The following is a 22,684-nucleotide window of genomic DNA, read 5'->3' on the forward strand; positions in this document are numbered from 1 at the left end:
CTCTTCCGGGGTTGTCTGACGTCGGCGCGGGGCGTTGCGTGCGCACGTAACAGCCGCCAAAATTAAAAACAAAAAGTCGCTGAAGCGGATATATTTGTGTAACTTGCCGAATTATAAAGGGAGGAAAGCTGCAAACACATGGAGGGAGCGTCGACGAGAGGTAGGCCTTAACCTGCTAAGCTAACGCGACCGTTGACGCCGTTGCTAGCTTGACATGAGTTTGTTGACGTGATGCTAGCTGATTAGCCGCCGCTACGCCTAGACTCCTTTGAGGGTGTATGAACGCGTCTCTTATCTTCAGGTGTTTTGAGCCACCTGAGTCTGCTGGAGGAGCGGGCCAGGGGCCGGAGGGGTCAGGTCCCTGGGCAGCAGAGCCGTGTGAAGGAGCTGAGGGCTCAAGTTGAAGCGCTGAGGGCGCAGAGGGACCAGCTGAAGGCAGAGATCCGGACACACAAGGTGAGGCGACTGATGTGACGTTGCTCTCCTAAAATAAAGAGTTTTATATGGGTGCTTCAAAAAATTATGTTGCAGCGTTTCTGTTTAAATGTTTTAAATGGAGGAGCATTGCCTTTAGATTAAGAAGTAACGTTATAAGGAGCAAAATATTGATCATACAAAAAGAATTTCGTACCTTCTGAACCTCTTTTGTTGAGATATTTTACTGAGACCAACAGTGCGGTGCATAGCCGTATAGTAGATATTTTTTTGCAATAACAAATGAAATCTAAAGTGTGTTGTGCGTTTTAATTTAATTTCCAACACTTCTCGAACCTCCTTTCGCTGCAATCTCAGCTGCAGGCAGGGGCGGTTCTAGACAGGGGCCAACAAGGGCCAGAGCCCCTGTAGAACTGGACCTGGCCAGTGAATTAAAGACATGATCCATCCATTTTCTGATCCAAAGACATGATATAAAATAAATTTCTTACGATGATATGCGCTGACAAAAAGTACAGTAACTGATTGGTCACTTGGACCAATTGTATTTTTTACCTTTACAGTTTTACACTAACAATTAGGGCTGTGCATAAAAATAGATATAAAGATTAATATCGATATTTTTAAAAACGATTTAATATCGATATTCTGGCTTTCAATATCGATATACCTCCCAACCTCTAGGGGGCGTTATTACAGCGCAACCATTACAGTTCACAGCGAAGGAGAGCAAGTGAGACGAATTTGTGGAACGGCCGACAGGATTTTAGAAGCTCCTTTGTCCCTAAAATCAGATGTTTGGGCACATTTTTGGTTTCTGTGACACGTTAAATGCATTGAAGCAAATGCACTTTATTTTCCTGTTAATATGTCTGTGATCAATAAATAGAACATAAACATAATATTTGGCTGATTTTGGTGATTGAATCACTGAGCATTAATTCAAAGTAATAAATATCGATATTGGAATCAAATCAAGCTGAGCTATGTATCGAGAATTGTATCGTATCGTGAGCTGTGTATCGAGAATCGTATCGAATCGGCTCATCCTAGATGATACCCAGCCCTACTAACAATAATTTTAAAATTAAGCTGTTTCACCTTTAGCTCCAGCCATATTGAGACAGGGTGAGACATCTGCAATTTGTAGTTCCAGAGCCACAATTGGCTCTTTGGCTCACTTTATATGTTAAACAATGAAATATTGACCTGTTTTTTTTCCCCAGTCTTTTGTTCTGTGTCCCATGAAAAAACACTGGCCCCACCCTGGCCCCCCTGCTAAATATGGTGTAGAACCGCCACTGGCTGCAGATCTTTAGTGTTTTGTCCTCTCTGGTATTTTTCACCACGAGCCTTGGTGAGTTTTCTATTTTACTGTACTGGCTCTGTTTTCAGAGAATGGATTGGACAGTAGTCCATTGAATGCCCAAAGCTTGGCCCCTGCTTTAAACGTCTACATTTGTTTTCCAACAAACCCCTGGGACTTTCACAGAACAACTGAATTTTTACTAAGAATAAATTGCTAACAGACGGACTCCATTTACTCATTAGCTGATTTCTGAAGGCAGTCTGCTGCGCCGGATGTTATTTGGGGGCGTCACAGTACAGATGACAGAATACATATGCAGGCCACACTTTCTAGAGTTTCAAGAAAACCACGATCACTATTAGGTGCGACTATGCTGTTCAGTCATACACTGCAAAAAGGGAACGAAAAGTAAGTCAAATTTTCTTGAAATGAGTGTATTTGTTCTTGATTTGAGCAGGCAAGTTTAATTGATCTGCCAGTAAAATAAGAAATTTGCCCTTTTAAAATAGGAGCAATTCATCTCCATCATATTTCAAGTACAGTATATCTAATTATCTAATTTTAGGGGTCAACATACTGATTCTATTGGCAGATAATCTTATTTACCTGCTCAAATTAATGGTTTTTAGTTGCAATGTGACTAAATGGGGAAACAATTGAAAGGTCGTTGCTACTTTTAATGCACTGTAGGTAGCATGAACTGTATGTTTGGGACAGAAGAAGATGCATGCTTCTGGATCTGAGGGATTTTGAGTGGGCTGAAGACGACCCGGTCAGAGCATCTGAACCCGCGGCTAGTGTGGGATCCAGTCCTCAACATTGTGTACCAATTAAAAGGATAGAAGAATGGGCGTTTAAATTGCAGCTGCCAAAAACTCAGTGAACTACAGCTCTGAATGGCTCGTTAGGTCCAGTCCCTGTAAAGAATTATAGGAACTTCTTAAATAATTACATTAAACACACTTTTATTGTAGCGCAGCAGGTAGTTGTTTTTATTTGTTCAGATTGATCAAACCATTTACTAAGAATAGTTACAAATATTAAAAGTCTAGGAAGATAACCTGATAAAACAGCAAAAATGTCTGTGGGTTTTACTATTTGAATATTAAACAAGCATGTTTAACAAGTACGGTTAAAAAGAGATCGTCCGACTTCTTTTAAACACATGTGATCAGCTTCACTGATCTCAATAGCATCAAGCTGTGTATCTAACACCAACTTTCAAAGTCTGGGTTGTAATTAAGTGGTGTTGCGTTTTCAATATCCTTAAATCTGTTGAGATGAACCTTCACTAAACTCATCAGGTGACCCTACTGTGTATGGTGGCCGATTTTAAGGCGTAAAGCATCTTGGGCCTTATCGGCGTTGCCGTTGTTAGGACTTTTATGTTTGAATCCTCTTGTTACTGAAAAGTGCAATATAAATAAACTTGCCTTGGATCAGGAGGACTCAGCCATCCCATAAACTTTGAGCCTGGACGGAGCAGCTGGAATTGTTCCTGCTCTTACATTCTAGTTTAAGTATTATAAGTATTATAAAAAAATAAAATGATTAAACCCAACAGGCTTGAAACAAAACTATGGACCAGTTGTTTTTTTTTTGTCTACTTCAGCCATAAATCATCTTTAGTTGTTATTTCTAGCTGTAAAATACTGTTTAAAAGACCTTATTCAGTGAGAGTTGAACCAAGTATTAAAGTCTGAACTCCAGGAGTCTTGACCTTTGAGTTAAGCCCTGGTGTCCTTGGATAAATAATATTTAGTCTATGTTTACCTCCCCCTCTCCCAGAATCTCCAGAAACTCAGGGCACCTGAAGACTTGCAGCGGCAAGAGGAGGAAATGGACGCGGAGTCGGAAAGCTCGGAGTTGTGGCGCCTGATGGCCAGACACTCTGAGCTGACGGACCTCCTTCAGGCTCATCGCCTCATCGGTAACCACGGTCGTTTGTGATGGCTTATCTCTGTTTCATAGCTGCTGCCGTTATTCATTTGTGAATCTCCTTTTTGTGGACTCGATCCGCTGATGTCACCAGGTGGTTATGACGTCATCAAAACCCGGCAAGGTAAAGGCCTGTGCTTCTCTTTGCCGACCGCGTATGAGGGCGTATATTTGGAGACCTACAACCTGGAGGTCGACCTGAAGCCAAAAGTGAGGATCCGAGGCCACAACATCCCCCCCTTCATCCCTCTGAGCAACCTTGCCGAGCAGAGCGACTTGCAGACAGGCATGAGGGCCTTCCTGGACGCCGTCAGCCTGCATCTTAATGCGTTCGCAGGTCGCAAGCAGCAGCTGACGCTTCTTAAGGTGCCAGATTTCTCTTCTTTTTATCTGTAATGAAAACATTTTAGATTAATTACCGGTACAAAAAGGCGTGGCTGAGTCAATGGTGTCCTCAAACCATCAGAAAGGTGTGGTTTTGCATTCTCAAACAAGTTGGTCAAATGAAAAGTATTTTATTCGGACGCATGCTGAACTTTTCCTCCTTTTTTTTTTTTTTTTTTTTTTTTTTTTTAAGATTTGTCATGGTTTATTTTCCTAAGTTACAACAACCTGATTGTTTATGCGAGGTTTGTCCACCTTTTAAGAGTCGTTGTAGATTCTTAGTTACAGTAATAGAGGAGCAGGAACGTCTGGCTCTAAAGGAATCAACAGCTGATCTGTCTTCTCGTTTCTGTTACAGGAGCAGCATAAGTCCGTGGAAGTGATGGAGAGCAACCTGTTGTGTTCCATACTGGTGCTGATGTTCACCGTGCCCGAAGGGAAGACGCCCTTACTCTGCACGTTGGCGTACACCGACCACACCAGGTGTCTCCCCACGCAGGTCCATTTGGACTGTAAAGGTGGGGTTGTTGCACACTGTCAACCTGCATTTCAGGTCTTTGCGTAATACGCCAGCGCTGAAACCATCCGTTCTTCTATTTATTATGTTTAGATACAGATGTTAGGAAATGTTGTGGTGTACAAACTCAACATGAATGTATCTTTCAATAGCAGCGTCGTAACGGCACTGAGAAATGTAGAGAGATTAAACTTTTAATTTGACTTAAATTTATCCAGTGGGGAAAACATCCCGTTGTATAAAACCATTTGTTTTTACTTTAACTGTGACACAATTATTACCAACAGGACCGTTGTTGGTCATCTTCTGTGACATTTGCCATGGTTGGAGCATCCAGAGCGAGCTCCTCTCCTGGGCTAACGTCTGCTTATTAACGGGGTTTTACAGGATTTAGGTTTAGGTGCCGGCAGATGCCTGTGAAAGAAGGCTAATTATGTGTCCTAGTTGATTTGGCCACGTATTTTGGACCGTTATTCAGCTAAAAGACATAAAGATGTCTCATTTTTAGTTTACTAGGAGTGTCCATCACATTTGTATTAAAGCCTCCTGGTGCTTCAATGAGGTCAGGACTCCATACACGGGGCTCTCTTAAGCTCCAATACTGATTGCACCCTTCGGCTAATTGTCAGCAAATTAAATTAGCACCATTAAGCATGACCTGATTACAGTGTTGGTTTAAAAAAAAAAAAAAAAAAACTTTCAGGGTTATTTATTTATTTTTCTTTCTGCTCCTAGCTGGTGCGATTGGTGCAATGAGCGGAACGAGAATGAAGCAGAACCCGCTGTGATTTTCGCAGGAGTTCAAAAATCTGAACTTTTCTGTCAACCAACTATTTCTGAGGGGACACAGAAAGTCAGGGACCACTAATTAGAAATCCCTAGAAACTCTAAATAAATGTAGATTTTCCTCTTTTTAAATTCAAAGTTCCAGTGATACAGATGTTTTGAATTGATTGTTCGGGATGTTTATAAGTGTTACACTGATGGTTTTATAGGAAGAAAAAGCACAAATAATAAACAAACACAATGTTCTATGTTCTCGATGTTCTATGTTTATGCCAGTGTAAAAAAAAAAAATAATAATCTGAATTAATTTTGTTTGTTCTTCTTGCCATTTGTCCAGGTCTGTATGTTCCAGTTTAACTTTGTGCTTCCTGCATTTAATGACTGACAAAATAAGACACCAGTATACATGTGACCAAATATATTCTCAAAGTTAGAGTAAAGTCATTCATTTTTATTAACTTGCAGTGAATTCTTTTCTAAATGTGCATTCTTGCAGACAAACGGCTCCCCGACTCTCCGCAGTGGAAGAAGAGCTGCAGCTTACTGATGGAGGTTCCTGTGCACAGAGCTTTAACTGCCATGAAGAAAACAAGGACTATTGTTTAATTTATTCTCCAGTTTATAAAATGAAACCATTTGATGTACATAATAAATGATTTTTTGCTTTAACAGTGTAAATTTCCTCCCACTTTTCCCGCATTGGCTCCGTTTCTGAGGTTCTGTAGAAACTCCTCCACCCGGTTATGTAAAGTTTCCCTCTGAAGTCTCAGCGTCTCTTTTGCAGGTGAAGCTGCACTCTTTGGCCAATGTTTTTAGTTGACACTGGAGATCTAGTTCCTCCTTTTGGTTCAGGACTCACAGCTCTCCCTTCAGCACCGGTCCACACTTGTATTGTTCCATCGTCATTTTTTTTTTCTCACTTTGCTTTCCTCGTTGCTTAAGAGTAAACGTTTTCTTGCCCGGTACTGTGCAGCTTGCAGGACGAGGCAAAACGAGCGTGTTTGCTGCTATGTTTGCACATATTTGCAGAACAATAACCTGTTGTAAGTGAGCATGGGCTGTAATCGCTAGTTAATGCTTTCATGAAGATTGAGTTACAGAAGCGTGGTGAGGCTTGTTGAGTATTGTACAAGTAAATACCTGCTAATCTCATGTTCAGTCTGCTTTGGTGATGCTGTCCTTTGCCCCCACCACCACACCACCACCACCTCATCAGTCATTTGTTTTGCATATATTTTCCAGGTATTTACCACAAAACACCTGAGTCATGCATATTTCCATGCTAAATGTAAAATCTATAACCATGCAGTCCTCTTGCGTCATACAGTGGAGAGGAAATTAACTTATCCGGTAAACAAATACCAGCTTCATAAGTACTAATACTTTTTTTAACCTTTGTAATTATTTTTGTTCTGTTGCTCTCATTGCAGTTTATTTAGTTCACTTTACTGAATTCTGAAGCAGTTTGACTAACACTTGTTTTTTTGTTTTTTTTATCTGCTGTATAAAAAGGTTTACATTAATGCAGCGGAGATTAAACATTTATTCATTGTATGTTCTATATTTGACATCAGTGTATTCACTTAGAGGTTAATTATTTGAATTACCATAATCATCAAACCTCTAGGATTATATCTAGAGAAAAAAAAAACTGAGGATCCATCCATTGTCTGTACTCACTTATTCCTTGGTGGGTTTAGGGGGTTGCTGCAATCTCCTGAGGTCTAAGGGTAGTTTAGACAGATCAATTAGCCTAACGGGCTTGATGTTTTTGGATCATGGAAGGAGGCTAAACTAGGGCTGGACGATATAGGAGAAAAAAAGCATATTGATAAAATAGAAATCACGTTGATCGATATTGATAATTATCAAGAAATTCAAAACATTTTAAGTGGCCATTTTATGTTGTTGCTTAGTGACCTATTTTTAGACAGTGAATTCTAACTAAATCCTTTATTCAACCAACTTTTTACCAAGACTAAGATTTTAAAAAATAACACCTACTCTCTGAACTCTTTGAAGGGGCGGAGCTTGGTGACGGAGCGTTACTGGGTCTATGTTTGTGATTGGATGGGAGGATGTAATGACTAATATTAACCTACATGGATCAAATGCAATTGAGGGAAAACTTATATTACTTAACTTTTTATTGACTTTTTTTTTCTATCATTGATATATGTTTATTGATTGATTATATATTGTTAATGAATTATTATCCAGGCCTAGGCTAAATAGCCAGAGAGAACCCATTGATGCACATGAAGAAAAAGCAAGCTCTATGCAGAAAGGACCCTGGCCGCATTTCAACCAGAGGATGCTACCTAAAGCGTTTTAATTTCGTCTTCTGAAAAATCTCAGAGGAAAATTGGGTAAAATGCAGTGAATCATTTATATTGATCCTAAAAGTTAAACTAAGGAATAGAAAATATAATTTTTTGTGTGGCACCATTTGATGATAAAACAAAGACAAAGTCGAAGTTTTGAAATGCAAATTTTGATCTTCTCCTGGAACGGTAAAGTCAGAGCTCCTGGTTCACAGTAAACAAACTGCGCCTTATGTAAGCAAAAATGTAAACCAAAACCACATAATTATGTGGTTTCCAGACTGAATTGGTCAGAATAATTTTGCATTTTCTCTTTAAAGAAATATGTAAAACAGGCCCTTATCTAAATAGCCTTCTTTCTTTTTTTTTACTTGGTTCAGGATCAAAATAACCACCAAATGACTGACCTCTAATTGCTCGTTTTTTTTTTCTTCCCCATGACATTTTCAATTCCCTCTTGCCCTCAAAATTGTCTGAACAGAAGTTCCAATCTAGAAATTTGACATCCATCTTCAACTTTGTTAAAGGTGAGTCTCCATCGGTCAGAAATTTTAGTTAATGGAACCATATACAAGTACAGCTCAAACTATTAGATTATTGTAAAAAATAAAATAAAAAATATCTGTGATAGTCGTGTGTGTGTGTGTGTGTGTGTGTATATATGTATATATATATATATATATATATATATAATATTTATTTATTTTATTTTTTTTCCTAACCCGCTTAATCCCTCATGGGGTCGCAGGGGTTGCTGGTGCCTATCTCCAGATCTCCAGCGTTCACCAGGCGAGAGGTGGGGTTTTATATGGGGGGCCGTTTAGGACAGAAACTATTTTTCCTCTCACATACACCAATAAATTCATGCACACACCTCAAAAGACACACACACACACACACTCAACAAAACATTTTTCCTCTCAAACACACTACTACGACATGCACACACCACAGTAACAAAGTCACACACACTCACAAAACTAAAATTGAATATATGTTTTATGTGTGTGTGTGATCTGGCACTACATTGAATGAGTGTATACATGTGTGTATGTGTGTGTGTGTCTCTGTATGTGTGTATACGTGTGCACTAATATTTGACATTTGACTGAATGAGAGGCTATACATGTTTGTGTGCGCATGTTTAACTGATATATATATATATATATATATATATATATATATATATATATATATATATATATATATATATATATATATATATATATAATAAAACCCCACCTCTCGCCCGGTGAACACTGGAGATAGGCACCAGCAACCCCTGCGACCCCATTTGGGATTAAGCGAGTCAGAAAATGGAGATATATATATATATATATATATATATATATATATATATATATATATATATATATATATATATATATATATATATATATATATATATATATGCATACATATTGTTTTGATTTCCTAAACTTTGGTCACAGTTAAACTCAGGAATGCTCTCTAAGGACTTTTCAGTTCAAAATGAGAGCATTGTAGCTCAAACCTCATCTACTTCAAGTGTTTTTATTTTCTAAAGATGCCATAGCAAAGAGGCTAAATGGTTGCCATGGTAATCTCTGAGTCCAAATATTATGTAACGTCCAAACCCCCCCCCCCCCCCCTAAAAAAATGGTCAGTTTTTTAAACATTTAATCAATATAAATATTAAATTCAAAATAAATATGTTATATCACAAATTCATACAGTGTAATGCACCGAACATGAGGCCAGGAATTTCAATAAGACCAGGAGTGCATTTTTACAGGTTTATTTACAGAATCAGATTAAAACAGAACATGACAGAAAATAGCAAAGGCTGAGATTTATAAAGTATCTCTGGAGCATATGGTGATAGAATCCAGCAGAAACCAAATCTAAGAAGACCGTTTACATTTTGGTTACGGCACTCTGAATTTTCCCTTTAGGTTACATTTGATTCCAACAATCAAACATAACAAAAGAAATAGGGGGTCGTTCATGAAAGAAAGGGAACTAGAAGCAGAGGTTCTTCAATAAATCTTTATTTCCGAAGCACTTTACAGGCAGAACGGAAAGAAGCACAACGTGCTTTACAGAAGTCAATAAAAAAACAAACCCGTGTTCTTATGAGGCCAGATCGATGTTACTCTTATGAAAGGCACCCCATCATCATAAATATATCTTGAGTGCCGAGTTTGTTTAGTCAAAACTTTCCTTTTAGCAAACAGACAGCATCTTGTTGAACCAGTGTTCAAAACTTGATTGGGTCGTTCACTTCCAGACCTGTTAAACTCTTTATTAGGGAGGAGATGTTAGATTCCCTCCTGACCCTGACTTTGGGTCGGCCTACTTGCCAAGGAGGGGATTGGATAAAACGGGAACCCTGGGTCCCTGCTTTAAATGATCAAGATGAATCTTTTCACCTCTCTAATCTGTAATTATCTTAAATTTTGTTTCATCCATCCATTGCTGCTGGGTTGGCGTCTGACTATCTCCAGCGGCCATCGGGCGAGAGGCTGTGTAAGCCCCGGACAGGTCCCCAGGCCCCTCACAGGGCAACACAGAGACTCACAACCATACACAAACTGGCACCTAAGGGCAATTTAGCGAGGCCCGTTCAAATTACAGCGATGTTTTTGGCCTGTGGGGGGAAGCCAGAGCACCTGGAGAGAACCCACGCATGCACAGGGAGAGCAAACGGCATGCAGAAAGACGCTTGGGCCTTCTTAGAGCTAGGTAACAGTGCAGCCAACTGTGCCACTGTGCAGCCCTTTCTTTTTTTGTTTTTTTTTTGGATTTTTTTTTCTTTTTCTTTTTTTATTTCTTTTTTTTTTTTTTTTTTAGTTTTTTTTTTTTTTATTTTTTTTTAATAGTGTGTGTATGTTTTTGGCCTTTGTGGGTGTGTAGCACGTCGCAGGGATGGGTTGGTTGAAATGAAGCTAATCTAAAGGGTCTAAGAATGGTGCTGTGGAGCTATTTCAGTGTGTTTGCCATAATATTGCTTAGACGATGTTGTGCGCCAATCTAGAAATGGTCCCCAAAGCTCCGTTTCAGTGTGCAGGAGCGGGCAGGGACCTGCTTAAACCAAAATGTTCCCGTAACGAGAGGTACGCAGCCTGTAAAACCACGTTGACATCTGATCCAAGCCACGGTCAATGCCCCCAACGACCCTGGCCAAAGTCTTCTGGGGTTTGGCCTCGATACTCAGTTTGCTTTGAAGGTAATCCAGCAATAAGGCGTCAAATGTGTTTCCTGACATCAGCGCTGCTTTAAAAAGTTTCTGGGTCTCTCCAAATTCGCGGTGGATGTCCTTGGAGAGGACTTGAGCGATGCGCCTGAGGTTGTCTTCTTGTAGCTTGGCCGGAGCGTCCGTCCCGGGACTCTGGTGTACCATCAGTCTGGTGAGACGTTCTACCATGATCTTAGGTGCGTCCGATGAGAGGGTTTTGAGGACTTTCTGGGGGCAGTTCAACACGTTTCTTAAGAGCAGAGCGCAGAGAACAGCGTTGGCATCCGACGGGGGCTTCGGTTCTGGGGAATCTAAAGGAAGAGGGTCTGAGGACAGGGCGTCGATTACGTGGAAAAAGCTTGCATCCTGTTCCGGTGATTCAACTCCAAGTTGTACCGCGAGAGCTTTGATGAGAGCGGCGTCGAATTCTGGATCGCGCTCCATCGCTACCTGGATTAACTTTTCAGATGAGTCGAATTTCAAGTAGAGGCTTTCAGAAATGCAGTTCACCACGTCCGATAAGTTGTCCTTGAGGATTACCACCAGAGTTCCCTCCGGGTCTGCTGTGAACATCATCAGTTTCGACAGGCGTTTCCTCGTTTGTGCCAGGGAGCGTTCTGAGACGATCCTCTGGGCTTTTCGGGAGCAGTTCTTGACGGTTCTCCAAGCCAGAACGCATATCAGAGCATTCAGTTTGTCTTTGCTTCCAGGGAGGGCGTACACCAGGTTCTGCCTGAGATTCTCCATCTTAGAAGCCGACAATCTGAAGTTTTCTCTCCTGCTAAACAGGCAAAGGCAGCCGGCTGGTTCTGAGCAGAACCAATCTGAAGTGACCAGCAGGAGAGGGTTCTGTCAGTTTGGTTCCATAGAACGAAGGCAGGCTGTGATGTCACAGACGGCATCAAAGGCAGCAGAGGCGTCACGCGCTGTTTGGAGAGATAGAGTCAAAGTAACCATAGCAACAGCGGTGCGCCGATTGAGCAGCGGCTGCGACACGTAGCGCGCAGATTTTGTTACAGCTTTAAAGCTAAAGTGAACAAAAAGCATCATCAGTCAGTCTGTGCTGAAACTCTTTAAAATATAGCGCCGATTACGCCAGAAACAAACATATTTAAATTCCCCTTCTGCTCTGCGCGTGCGTGACCAAACCATGACCGGTACGTCCATGTTTAGGAAACTCGATGTTCTCAGGGAAAAAAGAGACGAAAACAAGGTTTTGCTTTTAAAATAAATATGACATTACAGCCCAAGACGACTTTTGTGGTCAAAACTGGATTAAGAGAAATGTAATTTATGTTTAACTTTTGCTTTTTTTTAAATATTAATAAAATATGTGACCCAGAGGAATAGAAGCTGTCCATTTTTTTTATCAGTAGGCCTAGCTACAAGAACTCTGATAACAATTGGAAATTGAATGTAGTGTTGGTATTTGGTCAAATGCCTGAACTTAGAGGCGATGGGGGCAAAACAGTTTGTTGCTCTCCTAAAGACAAGGAATCTAAAAATAATTATGGAAAAGTTTAATTTAATTGACTTTAACTCTCCCTCATCCGAAAGAACGGATAGACAGTCATATTCAATAAATTAAAACATGATTGAATAGCTCGTTTATTTCAGTAATTCAATTCACACATAAATTAACACAAAGATGTTTTCAAGCCTTTATTTCTATTAATTATTACTTTTTCCACCTCCAGATAATAAAAGTGCATAATTTAAGATTAGAATATTGTATCAGATCAATAAAATAGTTACCTTTTTCGTGCAGAAATTGGGCCTTACTGGAAAGCATGTTTAATAGTGGCTTAAAGATTTTTTTTCAATAAGGAACTTTTAGCCGCCTCAAGTGACTGATGATGCTCCCAGTGGTCCCGGCCAAAATCTTCAGGGATTTGCTTTGATTCTCAATTACTTCGAAGATAATCCAGAAATAAGACATCAAATGTGTTTTGTGTTAGCAATGCGTTTTAGATTGTTCTACTGCAGCTGAAAAGTAGAATCCCTCTTATGATACTGGTGGACCATCAGTTCAGACAAAGGTTCTACCAGGGTTTTAGGCAGTGCCGGACCTGTGACAAATGGGGGCCGTAAACAGAATGTTTTTGGGGCCCTACTTTAGCATACCATACAACTTTTATTCATAAAATCCTGTAAATAAACAAAGGTCCGCTTTACCATAAATAGACAGTCATAAATACTCAAAACCAAATGCTGCATGCAACTATATTTTGTGTATAGGATTGACCTTTGGTATGTCATAGCTAACTGCTAATTGAGCACACTCACTGAAAGTGCTGTATGAATGCGTGTGTGCAGGGGACAAATAAGGGCACAGACTGTGTTGTAAAGTAAAGCACTTTGAGTTGCGTGGCTGGCTGGACAAGAGCTTTTTAAGTGCAGTTAATTTACCATTTGTCGGTCTAAATAGTACTTTGTTAAAACTTGTTAAACGGTATTAGCTCAATTTGTCCACTAGAGGGCACTAAACCTAAGGGTTTTACAGCATAAATCATTTAGTCATTTCACAAAATAAACGGAAATCCAATAAGACAATGGTATGTTTTTATTTTTATTCACTAAATTATAACAAGCAATGTAAGGCAAAAAAGCATAAATCACTGTTCTAATCTTAACATGTACAAAGGAACAAATACTTACAAAAAAAGACGCATTTTGTAAATTCCCTAACGTTAATGCATTGTTGCTTGCTGAAATTGTTTAGTGCTTAGGTTTCTTTATATAGGCACCTTGTTGGACAGCTAAGAGCTCCTTCAGAACAAACAGTAGTTCAGGGCACAGCAGTTGGTCTTTTGCATAGATGTCCGTCTGCCTTGATGAAGATACCACACAGAAAGAGATAATACAGACAATATAAAACAGTTAAACTGCAAAGACAACCTGTAAGCAGCTAGCCCACAAATAGCAAGCAAATAGCAAAATTATTTATACATCTGACAGATTTGGATTAAAAAATATAATAATTCAACAAAGAGGTTTGTTTCTGATCGAAAAATTAGATGGGCATCTCTCGAATGATATTAAAGCAATACAAATGGAGCATCATATTTTTATTTGCTTTTATATACATTTTATTTAAATGTCTTAAATTATTTATAGCTTTCTCAATAACCAATGGGAAAAAAAATCTTTATCAACATTGCAGCAATCCAACCATTACATATTATTGCCAAGGGTATTGTGAGGATCTGTCTGTGTTGACGAGCTCCAGTCTTGGATGGAAGGTTTCCTAATCACCTCTCTAATCTCTGACTGCCTCAGATTTAAATCAGGACTCTGGTTGGGGCGACTACAAAAAGCACCAGGCCTGGTTCAATGAGGATGTCATGCCTTCAACAAGGGACCAATTTTTATCTTTATAGTTATGCCCACTCTCTGTGTTAATTCATCAGAGAAAATCTAAATGAAACACTGGGCAGTTTATGGTTGTTATGTGATGAAATGGGGAAAAAGTTCAAGGGTTATGATTCACACGTACGATCTGCAGCCCCGTGTAAGCGGATGTCACTGGATAGATGGGTGGTTTGTTTGCTGTGTTATTTACCATTCAAATATTTACTTTAAGAAATGTATTACTGTTCAGTTTGATTTTATTTTATTTTATTCACCTTTAGAAACTAGTGATGGACGTAATATTCTGTCTCATTAAATCTGTGTCGACCTTATAAGTGTTTCTTATTAAGTTTTTAATATCCTTTCGAGAATATGACACAAATCTCCAAGACCAGCACGTTATTTTTTCGGATTCTAAAGTTAAATTGTGGTGAAATGTGCCTTTAACATCCTTGCGGAGCGTTTAGAAATCCTGCCCCCTCTGGAGGCTGAGCCCTCCTGCGCCCTACTGGAGCCACCATGGCGCAACCAAAACCTCCCAAAAGAGTCTCTTCAGAGCAGATCAACTGTTAACATATCGCTCTTTGGTGAGTTCATTAGAGTTTTTTAATATTCTTTGCCACAATGTAAAAATAATCTTGTCTGGGTTCTGATTGATTTGCACGTATGATTTTGAGATCATGTGTAGATTTCACTTTTCTCCGCACTAATCGCATCAGTGTTCAGTTTAATCGCTTTGATTAAAGACCGTTTATTTCATCGCATGCGCACTACGTGTTAACCAGCAGCAGGCTAATCGTGTCATATCACTACTAAATTACTTCACTGTCCTAGTTTCTCTTCTGCTTTCCCACACGTCCCAACTTTGAGTAGAAGAGCCGTGTTTTGTGCAACACTTTGTACGGGAAGCCGAAGCGTCCAAAAAGTACAGACTGCTAAAGAAACCTGCTGCAATTTACATTCTTAGTCAAGTTCTTTTTCGCTTTTGAGATCAAATATTTGTTTACTTTTTTAGATAATTTGAATATTTTCGGGTTTTTCATCTCTTTCTGTTGTTTTTATTTATTTATTATTACTTTTATCACATCACATCAGCCACCCTGAGATTATCAAATGCCTCTGATCCTTCAAACTGGAACCTTTTTTCTAAGAAAATCCTACAACACAGTGAGTTTATGAAAATCTGTAAAAGCTATATTCTTATACTCCTTAGCAAAAAGTAGTATGCTTGAAGTTAATTTTATTAAGTATACTTAAGTATATGTATGAGCTTAAGACTTAGTATTAATGTACTTAGTGTTAGACTTATGTTTATACTTTTCAGTATATGTCATGTATACTATTGTTAAATATATGAAATATAGTTTATTAAAAGTAAATTTCAAGTATACTGTATGAAATAACTCATAGTACACTTGAATAAACTCCTTTTTGCTGAGGGATATACTGATCCAAAGATATTTAAACTACTGAAAACTAACTGGAATCATGTCGGGTTGACTTGAGTGCATTTGCTGTGTTGTGCAGACTTGGTTTAGGAGTTGCTCGAGCTTCGCAAAGATGATGCAGGCAGTTTGCGTCGACGTCCCAGGAGGACCAGAGAATCTGGTGCTGCGATCCATCCCCAGACCTAAACCTAAAGACGGAGAGGTCCTGATTAAAGTCCATGCAGCTGCCCTCAACAGGGCCGACTTATTACAGGTACAAACAAGTTGCACCCACGTGCGTTAGAAGAGCTGTATGGTTTATTTGGAAGGAGATTTTAGAAACCTGTCATTTGTTTTCCTTCTGTAGAGAAGAGGTTTGTACCCTCCACCTGCAGGTGAAAGTGATATCATAGGTCTGGAGGTAGCTGGAACCGTGGACGCTCTTGGTCAAAGAGTGAAAGGCAACTGGAAACCAGACGCCAGGGTGATGGCCTTGCTGTGTGGAGGAGGATATGCTGAATACGTGTCCGTGCCGGAGGAGCTTTTAATGCCTGTTCCCGACAACCTCACGTTCTCCCAGGCTGCAGCCATCCCGGAGGCTTGGCTCACTGCTTTTCAGCTGCTGGTTTTTATAGGTACACAATCAGTAACGGAAATAGAAAACAATGTAATGGCAAAATGTTAACAAAAATAATAGAGACCATCATGGGAGGAAGTGCTGTTCCACATTCATATCTCTCGAGCTCTTGCACAACCTCAACCATCAAGGTATTTATGTGATAGATTACGACACAGATCCATCCGTAATTATGAAGTGGAAGGGAAATTATACATGTTTTTTTTTTTTTTTTACAAATTTAAAGTGTGCATTTGTGTTCAGGCCACTGAGTTAATTGCTTTGTAAGAGACCACCTTTCATTGTAGTTGTATCTGCAAGTCTTTGGGGGTATGTCTCTATCAGATGGAGATTTTTACCAAATCTCAGGGTCAGTCAGATTTGATGGAGAGCAACTGTAAATGTTTTTTATACGTTTGCTGCAGCTTTTCTATTTTACTAAGGTCTGGGCTTTAACTAGGCTATTCTAACTTGTATATATGATTTGTTCTAAACCAATGCGTTACACAGTGCTGGCTGCATGTTTATGGCCGTTTTCCTGCTAGAAGGGGAGACCTCCGCCCAGGTCTCAGATCTTTTGCGTCGTCTCACAGGTTTTCTGCAAGGATCCTCCTGTATTTAGATCCATGCACCTTCCCATCACCTCAGACCTACTTCTATCTCCCCCCTGCAGAAAACCATCCCCACAGCATGAAGCTGCCACCACCACACTTTGTTCACGGCGATGTGCAGCACCAGCTTTCCGTCACAAATGGTGCTTAGAATATACGTCACAAATTTCAGTTTTGACCTCGTCTGACAGGGACCCCTTGAAACACGTGACCCCGTCGCTACGTTGCTTGTGACGAACAACAAACGGGGCTTCTTATGTCTTTCTTGTCGGCACTCTTCCATAAAGGGCAGCTTTTTGAAGTGCTACGCTAGCAGCTGTCCTGTCAACAGATTCTCCCGTATGGGCCGGTGATCTCTACAGCTCCTCCAGAGTTACCAAAGGCCAATAGGTTGCTTCTCTGATTAATCCTCATGCTCGCCTTGTTCAGTGTGTCAGCTTACGTGAAAGGCCACGTATATGTCAGTTTGCAGTTGTGTTCATTTCCAGGTGATGGATCATATGGTCTGTGAGATGTTCAAAACTTGGAATATTATTTTATAACCAAACTTCTCCACAACTTCCTCCCTGACCTGCCTGCTGTGGTCATGTCCACGAATGTTCTCTAATGAACCTCTGGGGCCTCCCATTAACTTAAACATAAGTGAATTCCTTTTAGTGAATGTATCACTCCTAAAGCCAGTTGGTTGTACTTCATTTTATTTAGGGGTATCTGAGTAAAAGGGGGCTCAATGCAAATCCACACTTTTCAGATTTTTCTTTATATCATTTTCCTTCCACTTTCAATTATGAACTTTTTTGGTGTTACGCTTACATATAAAATGTTTCAGAAAATACAACCAAGTTGGGGGTTTAAGCTTTAATACATGAGACAAACTTCAACGGGGTGGATGTCCTGTAAATGTGTACCCAGCTTGTATTTAACCATAGACTTTTTTTTTTTTTATAATGAGTTTTTGTAATGACATTTTTCTTCTCTGCATCCCATCTGCTGTTTCCACCACAGCGCAGGTGAAGGAGGGCGAAGTGGTGTTAGTTCACGCCGGAGCCAGCGGTGTCGGAACGGCCGCCGTTCAGCTGGCGCGTCTGTTTGGGGCTGTGCCCGTCGTGACGGCGGGGAGCCAAGAAAAACTACGGCTGGCTGAGAAGCTGGGCGCGGCGGCTGGATACAACTACAAGGAGGAGAGCTTTGCGCAGGGAGTTCACGACTTCACAGGGGGTAAGCGTGCAGCTCTGCAAGGAGCTCTTAAAGTCTATCCAAACTCCTATCCAGTATAATTCAGTTTATTAGTGTTTTGGCATGGTTGTGGTAATTACTAGTGTTGCCCTGATGCCATTTTTTGGCCCCGATACCGATACCTGGCTGTGCAGTATCGGCCAATACCGATACCATTACTTTGAAATGTATGTGTGTGTGTATATATGACAGGGTTCCCACGGGTCCTTGAAATCCTTGAAAGTTTGTGAATCTGAAAAAATAAATTAAAGGCCCTTGAATCAGACAGCTGCAGCTGATCCAGAACGCTGCTGCCCGCGTCCTCACTAAGACTAAGAAAGTAGAGCACATCACCCCAGTTCTAAAGTCCTTACACTGGCTCCCTGTATCTCAGAGAATAGACTTTAAAATACTTCTGTTAGTCTATAAATCCTTAAATGGCTTAGCTCCTAAATACATCACAGACTTGTTATCAGCGTATAAACCATCCAGACCACTCAGGTCTTCTGACTCCAGCCTGCTCTGCATACCTAGAACCAGAACCAAACATGGAGAAGCAGCTTTTAGTTCCTATGCTCCAATTATCTGGAACAAACTTCCAGAAAACTGTAAAAGTGCGGAAAGCCTGAGTTCTTTTAAATCAAGATTAAAAACACATTTGTTTAAAATTGCCTTCAACTGTCCTAGTTAACTGAATCACCACTTTTTTGTTCTATTTTCTATCTATATTTTATTCCTACTTGCTCTTATTCTGTTTTATTTTGCTATGTTTTAATCATGTAAAGCACTTTGCATTGTCTTTGTACTGAATTGTGCTATATAAATAAATTTGCCTTGCCTTGCCTTGCCTTGCCTTGCCTTGCCTTGCCTTGAAAGTTCTTAAAAACAGCCAAAAAAACACCTTGTCCTTGAAAGTCCTTGAATTTTTTTGTGGGGTTGAAAGTCGACACGGATGATGACTCATGTGTCATTATTTTACTACCTACCACACAATCTTTTAAAATTATGTTGATTCCGCCGACTTTTAATTTGCAAAAGTACGTTCGCTCTTCTTCGTTAGTTGGTAGGCTACGGTTTAGGCCTACATGCGTCCAATAGGTTACATTCACGCAGTGTTGCCAACTCAGCGACTTTGTCGCTATATTTAGCGACTTTTCAGAGTCAAAGTCCAAAACTAGCTTAATCAAAGATGAAAGTAAGTGAAACAAATTGATATAATTCTGAACATCTCAATGCTGCACTGTTTTCCATAAAATTCCATGAAACGGTAGGCTAATGTACATCTTATATGTAATGTAGTATGGCATAGCCATGTACTGTGGATATAAATGTAGGCTATGAATATGATCAATATCAATCTGGGCTATAAATTAAGTCCACTTTCTTGCATTGCTTCTGACCCAACAACTTCCATGCCGTCTAGTCTTTTATTGAATTTGCATTGTATTAAAATATGATAACCTATTCAGCGGTCACAGTAGGTAAATGCCGCCACGTGTGGTCCTTGAATTTGAGGAAATTAGTCCTGGAAAGTCCTTGAAAGGTCCTTGAATTTGATGTTCACCAAGGTGTGGGAACCCTGATATGAAGAACAGCATACTACTTGGATGTAAAATAATTGCTATCACGGCTTTGTCAAGCTGCTACCTTATTAAAGCAGGAAAAAGACTAATACAAAGTGAATCCAGTAGAACTAGTGAGTGTTGGGAGAGAGAAGGCTGCATTCAAGTGACATACAAACATCAAAATGGTATCTGTGACCTATTTGTTGGTACTCGCCGATACCGATACCACCATTTTAGTGCGGTATCGGCGCACCAGCCGATACTGGTATCGGTATCGGTGCAACACTAGTAATTACCATGACATTGTTTCACTGGACCTCCTTTTGCCTTTGTGTTTATAAGCTACTTTGTCCATCTGTAAAAAAAAAAAAATAGGTCTAAATAGTGACTGTGATTTGACAGGAAAAGGAGCTAATGTGATCCTTGACTGCATTGGTGGGTGCAACTGGGAGAAAAATGTGAGCTCCTTGGCTGTGGATGGCAGATGGGTCGTGTACGGCACCATGGGAGGCAGGGCAGTGGAGGGAGAGCTGCTGGGCAAGCTGCTCTCCAAGCGAGGCCACCTACTCTGCAGCCTCCTCCGCTCTCGCAGCCTGCAGGTACAAATTCCTACTCTGCTGCTCTTTTTAATCCACGCATTGCACCACCTCTGTTGCGAAATGTGACAGTTTTGTTCTTGCTGTTACTTCCTGCTGTCTGGTTTTCCCAAAATTTGCCGATTTGGGTTTTGCCCTTGAGCCCGTTCTTGCGTAAAAATCCTGGGCCTGATCTTTCCTTTCTTTCTGCTTCGTTTGTTCGTTTGTTTCCTTCACAGTACAAGGCGGACCTGGTTAAAGCTTTTGCAGACCGGGTGCTGCCATGTTTCTCAGACCAGGCTGCCACCTTGAGGCCGGTGATCGACAGCACCTTCAGGCTGGGGGACATAGCGGAGGCTCACAGACACATGGAAGCAAACAGAAACATGGGCAAGATCGTTATTACTGTGACTCCACAAAGCGAGGAATCTCACTGATTAATACCTGCTGACATGATTATGGAAATGCAATATCTTTTTAATTTTTTATTTTTTTTGGCTATAGTCAAGGAATGATTCAATACCATTTGTAACTGTGTAGATACAGTTCATTCAACAATAAAATGCTCTGAATACATTTTTCAACAGTGCCATTTATTTTGATTATCTCATTCTTAATGTCTAATATTAATTTACTAAAGATAAAATGTGGCTTCTCCAGCACATCTGCACATAGAATATAAAGTCTATGAGATGTGGTGGAAGGAAACAGAGGTTTTAAAGCCAGAACAAATGCAGTCATATTGAATAAATTAGAATATTATTGAGAAGTTCATTTATTTCAATAAGTCAATTCACTAAGGGAAACATATTATACAGATTGACAGGGAGGATGTTTCTGTTAATGGGGGGGGGGGGTGGTGGGGGTGGGTTCACCTGCAGCTAAAACCAACACAGCATCTTGGATTAAAATATTGCATCAGACCAATAAAAAGCAGAATCGTTCATGCAGAAATGTGGGGTTATTTTATTGAAAAGTATGTGTAATAGCGGCTTAAAATTTTTGTTTGTTTGTTTGTTTGTTTTATGGGGGGGGGAGTATCTGGTGCCTGTCTTCTGCGCCCTTTAGGCGAGACGTGGGCTACACCCTGGCCAGATTATCAGTCCATCACAGGCCTTAAAAAGTCCTCATATAAACCCAATTTAAAAAAAAAAAACATTTGAGTTGTTCATGAAAAGAAACTAAGAATAAATAAATAAATAAAATTGTCAATTTCTCACAGCAATGCCTAGTTTATAAAAAACGGGAAACACAAAATTTTGAAAGGGAGTCATCTTACTGCCGACTCAATTTAAAGTTAAAAACAGGAGGAGGGTTGATGGGAGCTGGCTCTCTGGTGTCGACAGCATCGACAAAAGATAAGTGTCATCAGGGAGGAACAAAAAAGAGGTACATAATGCAAGAAAAGAAAAACGAATAAGCAACAGCTCAGGTACATGACTGGGAAAAGATTCACTCTGGTGAAGTGCAGGAGTGAATTCAGAATACTCTGCATCAACATAACACAAAGATAACCTGAAGAAATACAAGAATAATTTAATTTGAAGCAAAACTCTAATAACTAACCAAGCCCAATGTGAAAACATATTTTAAAATCACATATTAACTGTGATTTATCCACACTTTGGTCTAATCAGTGCCAGACCTGTAGAATCGAGCAGATCCTGTCTGACAGCATGAAGTAGACGTGAAATTACTCCAAAAGTGCACTGACAGCCCACACAGAAGCATTCAGAACAGCTTGGGCACTCGGAGCCCAGGAATCCACACCTGACTGTGTGTTTTATTTGGATTTAATGTGATAGACCAACACAAAGCGGTGGATTATTGCAAAGCAGAAGGAAACCGATACATGGTTTTGAAAATGGTTAAAACAAATGAAACCACGAAAAGTGTGCCGTTCCGTCTATTCAGCCCACCTGAGAACAACCTGCACCTTCCATTGCAGTTAACAGATGCTAATCTCAGTCTTAGATTATCTACAAATGGAAGTTCTTTAGATTTTTTTTTCTTGACAAGCGCAACCACATTGGGTGGAGATAATCCGTGAAGATCAGTTTTCAAGTTTTGCCAAAGATATTTAAATGGATTTAGCTCTAGACTTCGACTGGTTCATACTGAAGACGTGATTATGCTGTGATTTAAATTCTTCCGTTACAGGGCTGGCTTTATGGTTGTCCTTTTGGTAGGTGAACCTCTGCCCCAGTAACAGGCTTTCTACCAGGACCCCCCTGTATTTAGCTCCAGTTATCTGCTCCAGCCTCCCTGCTGAGGAAAAGTGACCCCACAGCATGATGCTGCCACCACCTGGTTTCCCGTTTGGTTTGGTGTGTTAATGTTGGTGTGCAGTGTTGCTTTTCCAGCACGTTTAGCATTTTGCGTGAAGGCCAAACTGTTCAGTTTTGGTCTCATCT

The 22,684-nt window shown here is 40.1% G+C and overlaps 2 protein-coding genes and 1 long non-coding RNA gene across 4 annotated transcripts; 2 read left to right on the forward strand and 1 right to left on the reverse strand.

The window, feature by feature from the left end:
* The first annotated feature begins 18 nt into the window (after positions 1 to 18).
* cenpo (centromere protein O) lies at positions 19 to 6,928 on the forward strand. Its single transcript, XM_036150616.1, has 6 exons — positions 19 to 160; positions 302 to 456; positions 3,533 to 3,674; positions 3,777 to 4,048; positions 4,425 to 4,584; positions 5,866 to 6,928. The coding sequence occupies exons 1-6, from the start codon at positions 139 to 141 to the stop codon at positions 5,973 to 5,975; spliced, it is 861 nt and encodes a 286-aa protein (XP_036006509.1). The 5' UTR covers positions 19 to 138; the 3' UTR covers positions 5,976 to 6,928.
* On the reverse strand, positions 3,336 to 7,260 carry LOC118566942. The gene is made up of 2 exons (XR_004933378.1): positions 7,050 to 7,260; positions 3,336 to 4,072 (listed from the first exon to the last, which is right to left on the reverse strand). It is a non-coding gene; the product is annotated as an uncharacterized LOC118566942 (long non-coding RNA).
* Positions 7,261 to 14,720: 7,460 nt separating this feature from the next.
* On the forward strand, positions 14,721 to 20,854 carry tp53i3 (tumor protein p53 inducible protein 3). Of its 2 annotated transcripts, XM_012872336.3 has the most exons (7): positions 14,721 to 14,848; positions 15,357 to 15,428; positions 15,789 to 15,962; positions 16,056 to 16,323; positions 17,921 to 18,133; positions 20,098 to 20,294; positions 20,510 to 20,854. In XM_012872336.3, the coding sequence occupies exons 2-7, from the start codon at positions 15,375 to 15,377 to the stop codon at positions 20,705 to 20,707; spliced, it is 1,104 nt and encodes a 367-aa protein (XP_012727790.2). In that variant the 5' UTR covers positions 14,721 to 14,848; positions 15,357 to 15,374; the 3' UTR covers positions 20,708 to 20,854. The 2 variants fall into 2 exon arrangements, with proteins under 2 accessions (XP_012727790.2, XP_012727791.2); XM_012872337.3 differs by lacking the exon at positions 15,357 to 15,428.
* Positions 20,855 to 22,684: the final 1,830 nt, after the last annotated feature.

The sequence above is a fragment of the Fundulus heteroclitus genome, chromosome 19 (assembly GCF_011125445.2).
Source record: "Fundulus heteroclitus isolate FHET01 chromosome 19, MU-UCD_Fhet_4.1, whole genome shotgun sequence".
In the NCBI taxonomy this organism is placed as follows: domain Eukaryota; kingdom Metazoa; phylum Chordata; class Actinopteri; order Cyprinodontiformes; family Fundulidae; genus Fundulus; species Fundulus heteroclitus.